Source organism: Ahaetulla prasina, chromosome 2 (assembly GCF_028640845.1).
Source record: "Ahaetulla prasina isolate Xishuangbanna chromosome 2, ASM2864084v1, whole genome shotgun sequence".
Lineage (NCBI taxonomy): Eukaryota > Metazoa > Chordata > Lepidosauria > Squamata > Colubridae > Ahaetulla > Ahaetulla prasina.
Genome location: NC_080540.1, coordinates 85058386 through 85075424, shown reverse-complemented (window position 1 = coordinate 85075424; position 17039 = coordinate 85058386). Strand labels below are relative to the sequence as shown.

Genomic DNA, 17039 nt, shown 5'->3' with positions numbered 1-17039 from the left:
AGATTCAAGAGTACCAAAATGGCTATGGTCCCTTTCCTTACATCCAGTTCTCATCACATAAAATCCACGAAGCAGCCACAATGCCATACACCACCTAACAGCTTAATTAAATTGGGTTCAGATAACCAACAGCTTCCATAGGGCAAGGCCCCCACCCAATACATTTAAAACAACCAGTAATTTCCCAACTCTTTCACATCAAGGGAAGGTTTACTTAATAAAGTCTTCACCCCCTCCTCCTTTAGGCGAAGGGAAGCTTACTCCTCCAACAAGGAAACCCTAATTATCTCTTGCAGCTGTGAGCTCAGCATCCCCCTGCCTGATTAAATCAGCAGGAGGGCTGAAGATTCAGCAAAGAGATGGCAACTCTCCCCCATCCTGACAAGCTGGGTAAAAACTCATATTTGATATTTTTCAAAATGTAATAGTTAAGTACAAGATCCGCAGACATGTCAGCTCAGAATTTGTGCAGACAGTTAACCTTACCATTCTTATTTGTAAAATGCCTTCATCAAGATATTTATAGGATTTATTTAAAAACGTAATGACCACAATGTCTCATATGTAACGTAATTCTGTGTAGGGATTATTTCCTGGTAAGTGTTCATGGAATTAAAGCAGAGAGCTTTACGCTAATAGCATTCTTTCCCCTGGTTTCCAAAAGCTGCTTCTTTGTGCAGCCTTGTATCCCCGGGAGCTGGCATTCTTTCTAGAAGGTGAAGAAGAAATAATCTGCCTTGGCCCTGGCTGCTTTTTGGCTTAGTTTGGGAGGTGAATGTGATGATTTAATAATTCCATCTTTGTATAAAATTTTCCTTATTGTTTCAGGGCTTTGCATCCCAGGCATTCTCACCCAAGTTTTGTAATACGTACTTAGGTGGGAGAAAAGAGTGTGGGGGGGAAACAACTCATGTCCATGAATATTTATCATCCACATCAAGCAACTAATAACTACCCTGTGCATTGGTTATTTTTATAAAAGTATAGTCAGGATGTTATGTAAGTTTTATTGTTCAAGATCAAGAAATCTAGAAACTATTATGTACGTATTTGGTTTCCTACGAATCTGTTTGAACTACAACGTCGTTCCTAAAGAACGCTTGCTTTGTATGCTTATGCTATTTACGTTTCTCTTCGTCTCAGTTATGAAACTCCATCTGCAAAAAAGAAACGTAGCCACATGTTGTAATCCCGTCTCTAATCCCAATCTCCATCCTGCAAACAGACAAACAAACAAAAGAACAAGTGCAAGATGGGTACAAGGTAGATTAGTACATTGTTTGAAGGTGGTACATTTCTGAACACAATTGTTACGGATAACACTGTAGAAATGGAGTATCTCAATTAAGCCGAATGTTGAATGTTATTTTATTATCCTATTCTGTAGGGATAATAAAGATCAACTTTATTTTCAAGATCATCTTATTGAACAGAATAACCACAGTTTCAGGACTATGTATGCTACCAATAAGAAACAGCAGAGTCCTTTTTAAAAAAAAAAAAATCCACAGATATAATTACTAAAAAAAATCCTCTGAATGTCATAAATAGGTTGTTTTTGTGTGCCCTTTAGCTCTTAATTGTGCTTCTTTTTACTTCTCTCTTCCCCATTTTCTTTGGAAGGAATTGCGGCAGAAGATGCTGTAGTTCCTAGAAAAAGGACTGTGATAAATTGGCAGTACAAGAGCAAATTATGCTTTATCTATAAAACCACTCCTCATTTAACAGCTACCTTGGTTAACCGCCATTTACAAATACAACAATGATAAATAATAAAAAATTCATTCTTCCACCAGTATATGCATTTACAACCCAATTTTGTGCACCTGACAACAAAAGCAATCAGTGTGAAACTGATTAAGGCCCAGTCAATTTCAGGAAGCAGGGCAAACAGATTGAAGAGTTCTAATCAATTAATTAAGCTCATAGAGGTGAGGTTGTTAACTTACGGTTAGCGCTATTTATGGAAGGGCTGCGCTATGGAGAACTGTAGCTCAGAAGGGGAAAGCTTATTTAAGCAAACTCCTCTGACCTGCAAGGGGACCAAAAAAAAGGTGGAAATGGGTCAGACACAGAGGTGTACTCAGCTGGTTCAGACTGGTTCTGGTGAAAGGGTAGTGGGGATGGGCACGATCACATCCTATATCTCTGTGTTTTTGATGCCGCATGCATCTGTGGATGGTGCGTGAGAGCGAATTGCTGTGTTTTGTACACAGGGGAGGATGGTGCACGCATACATTTCTGCTGCTGGGTGAACCGGTTGCTACAGTATGTGAATCCCACCTCTGGTCAGACATAGGACATTGAATAAGAGAACGTCACCTGAGATGGCAGCCATCAGTGATCTTCCAACAAGCCCCTCTCTCTCTTTCTGTGTCACATATTTATGTAACCATTTCACTTAACAACAAAGTCATGGAGATAGAATTCAGTCACTAAACTAGAAGAGGGTGTAATAAGAACTATCCACAGCTGCAGTTAATTTTTTAGCATTTTTTTCTTGCCAGTTTCCACATTTATGGGGGACAAGGAAGAGTCTAGGTGTCATGCCCCTGTCGGAGTCTGAATTCGAAGGGGAAGAGGCACAGCTGACAGAGAGTGAGAGAGTGGATCCATTGGCTGGGGAAGACACTGGGGAAGTGCAAAGTCAGACTGGGCAGAGCAGGGGAGAGGTAGAACAAGGAAGAGGGGGTTCAGATGAAGACCAAGGCCCACCCCCTCCTCATCCTAGGCAGTGCAGGGAGGAATGGAGAAGAGAGTAATGTGGGTTGTGTGGCTTACGAGGGAAGAAAGGGACCCGATCCTCTTTACAAGGCACAGCTGCTGATGGAGTTTAAAAGTAGAGGCAAATGGGAGGGGCGGTTGTTGGGAACAAACACTGAGTTTATCTAGTGTTTATTTGAATCCTGGCAACCTCTCAACTGGTTTGATTTATTGCTGTGCTACTTTACTTGTGGAATTCCTTATTTACTTGCCCTGCCAGATTAATTACCTTGTCTTGCCTTTGAATTTTTTGTTAGAAGTTTTCTGCTTACAACGTTTGGGACTGAAGTATTGCCAGCCAAAGACTATTACAGGTTGGTGGAAGAGCTCTCTCCAGGACGAAGAATTAAAAGGGGCATTGGGGGCACATTTGGTGGTAGTAAAAGGACTCATATCGGTTCTCTGGCTGTGTTGCCTTTGTGTCACACCACGGTCATCACAGTAGGAATCCCAAACTCGGGTGTCCTCGGGGCAATGACATAGAGTCCACATTTATTTCTGTGTACTTGGAAGAACAGTTATTGTCCAATATTCCAATAGTTTAGTTTTTTGGGATTTTTTTTCATAAAAGTAAACATTGCAAAGAAATCTTCAAAATAGATCAGACATAATGAAGTATTCTCACCATACAGAACACTGGGTGGAACTTCTCATGGGGTAACACATACCATTAAAATTCATTTAGCTTTGTTGAATTTCATCCTTCCACATAATGGAATTAAAAGGATTGCATCCAGTCTAAGTGAAATCATTAACTTAATTCCCATTGTTTTCATTAGTTTAACACATGACTAAATGCATCTGGATCAATTCAAAAGCAGATATTTGTAAGAATTGCACTGCATAATTGCAAATATGTTTTTAAACTTACTAAGGAGGGTGATAGGGAGACGTTTTGGCATTAATTCCAAAGGCTCTGCTTTGTCTTCAGTCCCTGTTTCTCATTTAATCAGTACCACAGTAGGACAAGCAGTAGCTGAATGAATAAATTTGTCCTCAGGCAGGACAGAGTGTGAAAAAAAAATAGTCCAAAGCAACTTCAAAAACAGGGAGCCTTTATCTCTTTGCCTCTTCACAGGCACTTCCACATATAGATTTACAATAATAAGTAAATGGTATTCATAATCATAACCTGCCTGCTCTGTAGCTTGCTAATATTGCAGCAGAGACAGTGAACCTTGCCCTGACTTGCTTCAATATTATTAGTTTTCTGACAAACGTATCTCAACAAATGAAGGACAGTCAATGTTCTAGCAGTAATTGAATGGGCAATCCAATAACGAATACACAGAATATTAAAAGTAGTCTGCTTACACCACTTTTGATTTATGTTCCTTTGATCAAAACAAACTTCCAAATTACTTTTCAGTATAAGCCTCCAAGCTAATTTCTATCCAAATAAAATTAGTCCAGTCCAATCCCTTCTCTCCTTCACACTGTTACAATGAAAACTGCTTAGTTTTTCCACTGTTAAATTTAATTTGGAAGGGAATTGGCTTCTCTTGATATGTCAGATTATAATTCATGTCATTCTAAAAGTTGTAAAGTGATACATCTGGATACTGCCATGTTTTATCAAATCACAAAGAGTAGATGATAATTCACAAAATGCCTATTGTCATGGTTGCTGTGGGCAGTCATAAAATACCCACTTAGCAGAAGTCAAACAACTGATGCCATGATCAACCACCTTTCCTTTAAATTGTTTTTAGCAAGGAGGCAAACTTCAAAATAGTAGCTATTGTTTTCTAAAATCGCTTAGGTGTCTGTGGTAAGACTCGGGAACATTCTTCTCATTGGGCAACACAAAACTGCCAGAGGTATCTTGGAGTCCTAATGGACAATCTCTTAAATATAAGCCAAGTAGTCTGCTGGGGCTGCCAAAAAAAGCCAACACAATTCTAGGCTGCATTAATAGAGGGATTGTGTGAGATGTTAATACCACTTTATAATACTTCGGTAAGATCACACTTGGAATATTGCATCCAGTTTTGGTCGCCATGACATAAAAAATATGCTGAAACCCTAGAAAGAGTACAGAAAAGAACAACAAATATGATTAGGGGACTGCAGGCTAAAACATGTAAAAAATGGTTGCGGGAATTGTGTATGTTTAGTTCAATGAAAAGGTCTAGGGGTTACATAATAGTAGAGTTCCAATATCTAAGGGGCTACCACAAAGAAGAGAGGGTAAACTTATTGAAACTTATTGAAAAAAACCTAAAAAGAAGTAATGGATGGAAACTAATCAAGGACAGAACCAACCCAGAACTAAAGAGAAATTTCCTTACAGTTAGAATTATCAAAGTGCCCCATCACTGGAGGTTTTTAAGAAGAGATTGGACAATCATTTGTCTGAAATAGTGCAGGGTTTCCCGCCTGAGCAGGGGGTTGGACTAGAAGACCTCCAAAGTCCATTCCAACTCTGTTATTATGTTATTCTTGTAAATAAAAGAAAAATACAATAATATAGAATTCTGTTAGCTTTTTTCATTTTAAAAAGAATGTTAAAATATTACATTAAATCAGAGCCTGGGGAACTGTCCACATTGGGATCCCCAAATTGTGCATTTCTTCTTATTCTCACCTACTTTCATCTGCAGAATAATTTCAGTTGCTTTTACAACTAGCAGAGAAGTACCAGTTTGGAGAAGTACTATGGTTTTATTACTAGTTCCAACAAGAACCTTAATTAACTAGATTTTGCCTTTACAGACTCTGATTGTCAGAAGCTGGCAGTCACAAATGATGATCACATGACCACAGAAATACTGCATCAGTCATAATTATGAGCCAGTTACCATGCACCCGAATTGACTATGCAAACTATAAGGATCCATAGTTGATCATACCTGTTTTTGTCTTTAGGTTTTTCTGTGTCATTCTTACTGTACTGCTGTGAATTTCCTCACAAAAAGTCTCATGTTTGTTTTTCTACAATATTTTTTTTAGAAAAATTTACTGCTAACAATTATTCATTGAAAAGGAAGAAATAATTTTGGGAAGTTTGAAACACTTGCAGTTTGGGTTTGTTTCTCAAGTAAAGTAAATGTTCTCAGTGTAAGTTGTGCCTTCTTGTGGGGAGCTTTTGGTTATGTACTATATCTGAGGGAAAATATTTACATAAATATTTTCCCTCAGATATAGTACATATCTTAAATTCTAAGTAACAGGAGATCTGTGGTATAGGAGAGCCAGTTTTGTACATTTGGTTTTAGGAAAAAAAATCTTCCTGAAATAGGCAGTACCTATGGCATTAAAAACACAATAAAAAGTAAGTCAAGGATATTTGGCATTCTCTTGGTTATTTATTTAATGTGTAAAGAAAAATTGTAAGAAATACTTGTGATAATGTTACAGTTATGTTAAGAAAGAAATAACTATATGGGTTCTGTTGCATTAAGGCAAAATCAAGGGATTGACAACATAAATGACTTATTTATATGATGTAATAGATCTGCAAATTAATGTATTGAAGTCAGTTGAAGGAAATGGAGTTGAAATTATTCAATTTCTATAGCTGTCCATCACAATCAATGACTCTGGGCGGCTTACAATTCCAAAAGTATTAAAACAATAAAAGACAACAAATATAAATATACACAGCAGCCAAGATAGTGAATGATAGGAAGTGGGGGAAATTAGTGCAAATTGATTAATGTGTGCTTCTTGGTAGAATGTTACTATTAGAGAAATGGGAGAAGAAATTTTAAAATGTGACAGTGTTGGTAGAAGGGTAATAGGTTGATATGCTATCTGTTCTAAGGAATGAATGTTTTCCGAAGGAAGTAAAAATGACTGCATGATGATACTTTAGTCCACTTTGTTACAGGAAACTGATATTTGGATACATCAGAAGAAACATAAAAGTCAAGCACAGTGGGAATGGAACATTTGCATTATGTGTATGGTGAAACCAGAAAAATAGGATCAGTGATGGATAGGTTCTTAATGAGGTGGATTGAATTAGCTTTTTAAACTTCTTCAAAAATTGTTTTTCTTTAATGCTGAATTTATTCCATTCCAAGGTGGCACATAGTGAGGTAGCTTCATGAAGTAGTCAGTGAGATGGAGGCAGCCTCAGGAAAGATTTCTAAATATACACCCCAGAGATACAATGCAAGACCTTAGGGTAGATATCCCCCCATAGATATTTCTTTCCCTTCTGAAGAATTTAACAACATATATTGCAACCAGGAGGGGGGAAAAACCTAGGTTGCGGGGATAAAAAACAGCTTAAATCTGCATGCAACCAATGAGCTTCTTCAGAAGAAAGATACCTGATATTTACAAATCAGCTTTTAGAAGTGAAATGGCAGGTCCAGATGAAATAGCATGTGAGAATGACATTGGGAGACAGGAGGAAGAGCCACAAATCTAGCAACTGAACCTGCCGAAATAATAAGGGTATGGCAAACTAGGACTCTTCCTGGTTCCCTGGGAAGTAAAGGCAATGGGAGGCGGGGAACACACATTTACTTTCAGTCTTACAAGTGTCTGTTAATGTGGCTTGACAATAAAGATAGAGGTGTACTTCTTATCTGGTCTACCTCGCAAGGCTGACACAATAACTATGTTATTTAGTAGCATTAAGAGGGGTTTTCTCTTCACATAACATGTGCCTATGTGTTTATTATCCCTTTCACAGAAGCAGCTTGCTCACTGTAACTATAGTAACTGAGTTTATATGAGAATGGGCGGGGGGGGATTGTTGTTTGTTTTGCAAATTGGTTTTCCCATTGCACACTGATATAGGACGAGGGGAAGGAAAAAAGCATTGGCCAAATAATTACAATAACTCAAAACCTTTTAGACAGATAGTGTCACATGCTTTATAAATTCCTGATTGAGTGTATGGAATTAGGCTGTTGGGCAGAAAGCCAGCAGATGGACTCATCACTGATGAAATCATTTTGGAGAAGCATTAAATAGAACTTAAAATAAAGGTGAAATAGCTTTATGGATTTTCCGCTCAAAGTATTTATGAACATTTGTTGCTGATATATAACATAGCGTTAAAAGAAAGATTTAGTGTAGTGGGCTTGTAATAAAAAAACCTTTTGTAAATAATAAAAGAATAATTTATTGTAGTTTTGAATAAGGATAAAATACACAGGTTTGTGGCTACTTGCTTTCTATATTTTACTGAGAACATAGAATTGTGAACCACAAAATCAATTGCTTAATATAAAGCAATACTTTAAACCAAACCATAGAGTTACTTTCCCCCTTGTTCAAAATATAGTGAGAAATGTTTCCAATAGCAAAAGAAATAAGAGATATTGATTTATCAACAATCTTGACAGGGTTTGCTTTGTGCTCAGTAAAGATGGAAGCGCGATAATGAAGTGTTTTCTTGTTTTCTTTTGTAGTTTATAGAAATATATAGCAGAAAAATAAAATCTGTATTGAATATCTTATGGCCCGCTTAGCTGTTAAAGAATCCCTTTGCCATGCAGTCTTGTCTCTCCTTCTCTCTCACCTTGATCCTGCAGGGCAAATGTGTTCCAAGTCCCATCTATTAAAAAGTGTCATGCTGCAGAACTGAGGAAGCCTTCCTATTTTGTGGCAATTCCTGGAATGATCCCCCTCTCCCCAGGAAATGGTATGGTTCATATCTCCTCATCAGTCAGACAATTGTTGAAGCCTGGTTATTAACCCAGGCCTTGGGTTCAGGGTGATTATGGGACCAGTGCAGTGCTTTGCATTGCTCTGCTTGGTTTTATTTTAGTGGTCTAAAGTGACATGGCATGACAACACAAGACAATATAATATAAATAATGCTGACCTTCTTAAGATACTTAAAGTTTCTCTGATGTAGGTGCTGCTTATTCCTGCAGAGTGGTCAACAGTCTCAAGTATCTGGGGGTGCAGATAACTAACAATCTGAACTGGTTTATCCACACGTTATCCTTCTTAAAATATGGAAACCAGCATCTGCATTTCCTGCGTCAGATGAGGAGGCCACATCTCTCTCTTTCTATCCTGGCCACTTTTTATAGAGGCATGATTGAGAGCGTTTTAACAAACTGCAACAATGTTTGGTTTGGGGGCACCAGTGCCTCAGCTAGAAAGTCCACTCAGAGAGTAGTAAGGACAGCCGAGAAGATTATAGGAAGCTCACTTCTTGTCATTCAGGATACTGTTTATAAGTATCATATGCACTTGATCCAACAACTTTCTATTTTCCTTTGATTCCTTCTACTTCCACATTTCCTTTTTAGATTCTTTATTCTGATATCAATCGAAGTATACTCTTAATTTCTTTTTATTCTTCTACTTTTTTAATGTATTCATTCTTTTCTAGAGCTGGTTCCTCTCCTACTCTTCAGAAAATTCTTGAAATGTTAATATAACTTCAGTTTTCCATTTTATCAGCTGAAGTTAAAATTCCTGAAGGCTCTATCCATCATGAACATTCTTAGATAGCATTTGATTGTGAATGCAAAAGCAATTAGAATGTAACAATTAGTTTGCTTTTGAGCACAATATGTATTCATGAATTATTTCTTTTAAGCTTGTTGTGACATTTGCGGTAGCTTCTATTCCTTTACTAAGAAATAAGCTCTACTTGGATTTAATAGGTATTACAATTGGAATGGACGTAACCAGGTTAAAAGTGCAATTTTGAGACTGGAATTTCGATTTTATGCTATTAACACATGATATTTGTGTTAATTATACAGAGGGAGCAATTAAACAGTAAACATTGGCTTTTAGAAAATCAAAGTTTGAAAATTACTTGAACTAAATAAATACAATAGTCTTTAGTAATTAAATTATCAGGTCTCACAAAATTCTGTGCTAGCTCCTATTAACTTGAAATTGCATAAAACTCTACCAACTGATATAAAATTTGGATAAATACTGTTTGGAGGGCTGAGGTTGTCCAGATAATATTAAATGTCAATTAACTTAGGCAAGAAAAACCAAAAGTACACATATAGACTGGGTGAAACCAGGCTTAATAGCAGCAACTATGAGAGGGATCTTGGAGTCTTAGTGGACAACCAGCTAAATATGAGCCAGCAGTGTGCAGCGGCAGCCAAAAAAGCCAATGCAGTCCTAAAATGCATTAACATAGGGATACTATCAAGATCAAGGGAGGTACTAATACCACTCTATAAAGCCTTAGGAAGACCATACCTAGAATACTGCGTCCAGTTTTGGTCTCCATAATATAAAAAAAAATATTGAGGCTCTAGAAAGAGTATAGAGAAGAGCAACCAAGATGATTAGGGGACTGGAGACTAAAACAGATGATGAAAGGTTGCAGGAACTGGGCATGGCTAGTCTAGGGAAGAGAAGGACCAGGGGAAAAATGATAGCAGTGTTCCAATATTTGAGGGGCTGCCACAGAGAAGGGTCAAGCTATTTTCCAAAGTACCTGAAGGCCAGACAAGGAATAATGGATGAAAACTGAACAAGGAGAGATTCAACCTGGAAATAAAGACAGTATCAGACAATTTTCTGACAGTCAGAGCAATCAACCAATGGAACAGCTTGCCTTCAGAAGTTGTGGGAGCTTCATTACTGGAAGCTTTCAAGAAGAGATTGGACTGCCATCTGTCAGAAATGGTGTAGGGTCTCCTGCTTGGGCCGGGTGGGGTTGGGGGGTTGGAACTACAAGGTCCCTTCCAACTCTGTTAATCGTATATAGAAAACAGTTTGCTGTCCTCTAGAGTTTACACTAACATTTGCAGACCATTTGTGCTAAAATGGAAGTTTGAAGCAAAAACCATCAATTGTATTGGCATCAGGGCAATTAGATTACAATCTAGATGATTTAATGAACTGATGAGCCGTAATGGTAGAGAATCACAGACATGACTTTGGAAGAGGAGTGTGATGGTTAGGAAAACAAAATTTAAGCTAGGGAAAGAGAATATTAATTACTATAGTTTAAACTTAAACTGCTACACCTTGACTTTCTTTAATACAAGAGAGGGGGAAGGGGAAAACACCATCAGGCTTTCAAGGTTTGGATTCTATGGCTTATATTTATCAAGTATTTCTTATAGAGTCTGTTTCTTGACTGGGCCTAGCTCTAAGAGCTGACATCAGTCTTAAAAATCTGTTTCTTATGTTCCCCAATTTTCCTGGCCTTAAATTATGTTTTAGAATTATCACATTATTTTTTTAAGGTCATCTATAGGATTCTTCACAATAATAAAAGGAGCATGAGCACACCGTCTTGTGTTTTTTGTTCCAGGAAATCAGTTTTCAACCTTTTTAAACTTATGAGTTGATCATCTAGCCATTGGAAATAAGACAGCTTTGTTAATAGATAATATCTTGTACTATCTTCATCTAGTTCACCAACAGCAGCAGTTTCTAAACCGTTTCTAAGCAGTTTCTAAACAAGGAGATCTTGGCTGCAATTATTCATGCACCAGTAATCTTTTTGTCGTATTATTATCACATAGAATTGCTCTTGAATGACTCTATTCAATTCATTAGCAGGAATTCTGACTTGGGTTTCTTCTAAAATGTTTACCATACAAATATCTTAAAATATTTCATACAAAAGTGAAGACATTTTCTATGTGTTATCTGACTCTAGAATATCTAAGGAAATTCCAGTACTATGAGTTTTTTACAATATTGCACAATAATTTTGTTTGTCCAACAATTTTAAATCGAGTTTATTGTTTTTGTGTATACAAACGTACTATGGACATGTTAGTTATTACCTTATTATGTGTGAATGGGCTAGATTATTTCAGATATATTATACTTTTATCGTTCATCACCATAGAGTTCATTAAGAATAAGGGTAGAGTCAAGATAAAATAAATAAAACTAAAGAAATAATTTCAGAGTTGTGTCTCTGCAAAATACATTAGAAGTAGATTTTCCTACTATAATAACTCCATACATGGAAATTGCACTATAATATCCTACTATATTCCATTAAAAATGGTTGCTTAATATTTTATACATTATTTTTTTCTGTCCCCTATTAGTACTTTATTTGCTAGTTGTTAGATAGTCCTTTAATACAGTGAAAACTACTTATCTGAAATATATATTTTTTTAAAAAACTATTTAAAAAAAAAAGTTTTTATTTTTTATTTATATTCCTTAATACACTTATACACACACACACCTGATGTGTCTGCTCTTAGCATCACTTCTTGTTGGCTCTTCACATATCCTTGTCTGGACATGCAGATGTCCAAACAAAAGTCAGTTTTTCAATAATGACCCGAGAGTAAGGTATTTGATAGGAACTAGTTTCATAGATAGGGAAGGGATGGCAAAAGGAAAATCTAAAACAACATTCAGAAGAACTCTAGGGAGGACTAAGGTTGGATTGGAAGTGATTACTCCTAGAAATGGTGATGGTTTTGTACTAGTTTGTTAACATGGATGATTATGTTCACTAGCATTAAAAAGGCAACTGTTAATCCTAAAATGGATTAGGCAGTGTTTGCACAGCTGAAAGCCCATTAGTTTATGAATCGCTTGCAGTCCGCAAAGCATTTGAGGGGGTCCCTCAAAGAAAAAATCCATGCAACCATGCTCATTGCAGAAGGCCTTCAGTGGGGTGGAAATGTGGTGGAAAAAATAGGGTTACACTTATCCAAGTATTGCCAGCTAGACTGAGGCCAGCTGCCAATTAGTCTGATGAACTAAAGAAGAAGGAAGCCTTGCCCCTCAGGTAATCCTTGAGTTACAACCATAAATGTGGTGTGTTGCTGATCACCTGCAGTGCAGTGATATGATCATGGGGTGGGAGAGGGGGGCAAAAGTCAGAACACTGGATTTGGGTCCTAAGTCCACTTTTTCAGATAGGTTGTAACTTTGAACAGTTCCTAAACAACCAGTCATAAATTGAGAACTACCTGTTGTGGTCCGCCAGCAGCCTGCGGAGCTGGCAACAGAGTCAGACAGCACTGAGGTTGAGGAAGAACATGGGCCAGTCCTGGAGGCTGGGGAAAGCCCGGATGAGGGCTCGGTGTTGGAGGCAGAGGTGGGGCCAGGGCCATCGGGGAGTGAGGTGCAGACTCCAGAGCCTCCAGAGGCTGACAGTAGTGAGGCAGAGGAACAGGAGGATCCTGTTCCTAATGCATGCATGAGAAGAGCTGCCAGAAGGCAAGAGCAGCTCAAACAAAGAGGATGACTCATCTCTTGGCCCCTCCCATAAGGCTTAAAAGACCAGCAACAGCATTTGGGCTCTTTGCCAGAAAACAACGTTGATAGCTTTGTCTTGTTGCATTTGTTTTGTCTTCTGAACTTTTGCCAAGAAAGGCCTTTGGCAGTTTGCCTAATTGGACCAAGGTTGGTGATAGGACTGAGGAATTGTGTTGGAAGGAATTTGCTTTAATTTAGTTGAACTACAATGAGAATGAATTAATTCTCACCTGTTCTAATAAAGTTTGTTTGTTTTTACATTGGCTGAGTCTCCTACTACCTACTTGAGCCTGGGTCACAACACTACCTGTACTGTAATATCTGTAAGAGTTTCCTTAACCGTAGAATTAGAAAGAATAGATAGAAGTGGAATTTAAATAGGGCACTGATATATTAAAACTTAGATGGCAGTCTATGCATTTATACAATACATGCTTGGAATTTAGAACTCAAAATCAAAGTTCGGGGGGGATTGTACTCTTAAGCTTGTAGAATCATAAGAGTTGGAAGGGATCTTGGAGGCCTTCTAGTCCAACTGTCTGCCCAGTGCAGGAAGCCTCATACCATTCTGGACAAATGGTTGTCCAGTCTTTTCTTAAAAGCCTTCATTGAAGGACTACCCACAGCCTCAGGAGGAAAGCTTTTCCATTGATTAATAGCTCTCATAATCAGGAAATTCTTCCTCCTTAGTTCAACTTTGGATATCTCAGTGAAAAGGCCTGCTGTTTCTTAGGTACTAGGGAAAATACATCTATTCCATATTCCTTGAAACATTCCTTCATTTATTGGAAAGTGATTATAATCTCTCACCTATTCCTAAAACACTGCCTTATTAGGAAGGAAGGGAGAATCTGTACAGATGGTGACAAAAGTTGTTATAAACTGTAAATCATTCTTGCACAGCTAAACTGAAAATGAAATTACTTCCACTATGCTTTTTAACAATAATTTCAATTAAAAAGAAATAAAAGTGGAAATTTCTCCTATCTTGTTCAATCCAATCCTCATACCTTTAAATAAATCCCATGTCAATAGAATCTATATATATTTATTCAAATAATTGAAATAATACATATTCTCTCTCACACACACATACACACACACACATAATTAAAACTCTCACGTATGTTTCTTTCTTTGTAACCTTCAGTTTGATGAAATCATACACCATAGATCAACTATTTTTCAGGGCACATGACTCCTGTGGGATTGAAATTTGGCAAAGTTGTAGTTGTAGCTATTTCAGTGCCACCATACCTTCTAATAAACTTCCCAGAAACCCATAGATTATGTGGTGCAGGGGAAGATGGATGGGCATGTCCCCAGCCTCTTTCTCGCCTTTCTCAGGCTCCAGTAACCAATTGGTGGTGGCAAGATTCAGAGGGTGAGTAACCATTGGTTGCTTTGAAACCAAAACTGAAATTTGAAATCTCTTAATGGTAGTGGCTGAGGAAGAAAGGAGCAACTCAGATGCCTTCTGGCAAAATAGGTGTGGCTGGTAGATGCCAGCATGAGCCCTGTTCCTCATTGGAGGGAGGAGGCCCTTGGGACATGCAAAAATGGAGAGTATGGGGACAGTTTTCCTCATGCTGTGCATCTCCCTTTGTTCTCTTTAGCCACAACACAGTGGCAGAAAATTCCAAGAGTCACTTAAGGAGGAAGTGGAAGGAGAAGAATGAGAAAGTGGAGGCTCCAACCATGCCCTCCTGAAGATCACGAGGGGAGGGGAAATGGCATAAGCCCATATTGTATGTGGAAAAAGGAATGCAATGGAGTGACTGGGATACCTGCCAGTGAGGGGAGCTGGTTAGCAGGAAATATCTGTACTATCTCTTTCACAAATAAATCCACAATGAATTTGTTATTAATAGCAGGAGGAGTAATTTTAGGCAAAAGGGGGCTTGGCAAAGGAAAGGTACTTTGTTTATACATTTTTTTAAAAAAAACAGATTGTATGCGTGCACATACACACACGTGTGGGTACACATGTGTATCCAAACTAAAATGCCTTCATTAGTGAATGAATTCCCAATCCTAAACCAAATTAGGCGTATTTTGACAGATTTAGGAAATGTCCAGATCAAAGCAGAACATTTCTAAAACATTCCAAGTCTAGTCTTAGCTCTTCATTAGTGGATTCAGACTTTGGAAGGACACCAAGATACAAATGCTGCCTGCAAAGGTGTACATTCTCCTTTCCTCAGCCATACCCCATCTCTTATTTTTCAAAGTAAGGCAAACACAAGGGTGAGAACCAGTGGTGGGATTCAGCCAGTTCACACCTATTCGGGAGAACCGGTTGTTATATTTCTAAGCAGTTTGAAGAACCAGTTGTTGGAAGAAATCTTATTTTATTTTTTTCCACTTTATAGGGCTAATCCTGTAAGGAAGGCAGGAAGGAAGCATTCTGGTGTTGTTTCTAGCCTAATCTTTATTGCCCTGCTTAGGAGAAACTGCCTCTCTGATTAACCCTTATTACATTGTAACAGCTAAGGTGAAGCATTCATCGATTGAGTGATGTTGAGTTGGCCACGCCCAGATAGTCACATGACCACCGAGCCTCGCCTACTCAGCTGGTCATTAGGGCAGAGAACCGGTTGTTAAATTATTTGAATCCCACCACTGGTTAGAACTGTACTTTCATGATATTTAAAATGTATACATTTTAAAAATTGCAAATGGCTGCAAAGATGAGAGCCAATTTAAGATGACAAAAATTGAAAACTGAAAGAAATTGAAAGGCTCATGTCCTCATTTCCTCCCTCGTACTGTAAAATAGAAGTGGGGTTTTATATTATATAAGACTGCAAAAATATTCATTGTCCTGGTTCTGGATTTTTTTAGGATTGTAGTATGTATATATTCTGGAAGGGAGTTATGACAATTGTAAAATATGTGATGTGTGATTTGCATACCATTCCTCAGCTAACAGTTTATAACAGCTATGCCTTGTGTTCTGTTTTGTGGTTTCAGGAGCAGAAGGCACAGTGTTCCCCAAATCTATAGAAACTCCTAATGTCAGGGCAGACCCCTTCAAGGAACTAAGGTAAACTCTTACATTTAGTTCTAATGTAAACGCAAAGGTACCTTGCTTGAATTGTGCGCTCTGTCTGGTGATATTTTAAATCCTGAAGTAATTAAGGAACATGCAGTTGCATAGATGTTACTGAATAGCAGAAAACAGTTATACTTCAAGTAAATCTGAAATTTTTAAAAGAGCATTGGCTCATGGAATTAAAACTCTTATATTTGTGACTGGAGGGTTTTTTTGGGGGGGGGGGGGCTAAAAAGGTCTCTTTGGTCAGTAATGATTAAGTATGGCCTCCAGGTATCACAGAATGTCAGCAAAGAGAAAAGTGGTACATTGGTCAAATTACTTTCTATACAGATAAAATAACTTGGAACCTGTATTCATCCGTGACAGCTGTCACTAACCTGATTTATGTGTTACTGGAAAAACAGATTCTGTATAAAATAGGCAGGACACAATCCACAAGCCGTTGCATTTCTTTTTATCCAGTTTTGCCTGCTTCCAAACTCCCAATACAGCAGCTATTATGACAGCATGATTTTCTTTTTCCTTTTTGGGTTTTCCCATTTTACAAGGTACATAACGAAGTGGCTCTCAGCTATGATAGGGATTCCTGCTGAAGTCCCTGGCAATCACCTACTCAGCGCTTTGTATAGGAAACAGTGCTTTCAAATACAGAAGCTAATTTTTTTCCCCCAGCAGCTGAAGCAGCTGAGTTCCAACTATAGTAAATGACTGATCCAAATTAATTCATGCCAGTCATTTGTTTCATCTCCCTTCCCCAAGCACAGGTTTTTTTTAAAAAAATAGGATAAATGTCTCTGAATGAAATAGCTGAATAAAAGGCCATAAAAAGCAACTGTTGATATAGGCCCACAATTATATTAAAGTGGTAGCTAGATGGTGGCCTAGTGATGAAGACCTTGCCTCCCACTCAGATGGTTGAGAGTTCAATCCTAGGTTGTGGCAGATGTTTCTGTCTCCTAGGGTGCAAAGAAAAAATATTTCTTGCAAACTTCTTGTGTGATGTCAGGAAGGGCAGCCAGCCAGTAAACGCTCAGCTCCATCCAGTTGCCCCAACACGGTTCCAAATTAAGGGATGATGGGG

At 38.0% G+C, this 17039-nt stretch overlaps 1 protein-coding gene across 2 annotated transcripts in view; it reads left to right on the top strand.

The window, feature by feature from the left end:
* SGCD (sarcoglycan delta) overlaps window positions 1–17039 on the top strand; it is a 520002-nt gene that overhangs the window by 436369 nt on the left and 66594 nt on the right. For both annotated transcript variants that reach the window (XM_058165781.1, XM_058165780.1), the window contains one exon: window positions 15874–15946. In XM_058165781.1, coding sequence (XP_058021764.1) covers window positions 15874–15946 — 73 coding nt within the window. The remainder of the gene's footprint in view (window positions 1–15873; window positions 15947–17039) is intronic.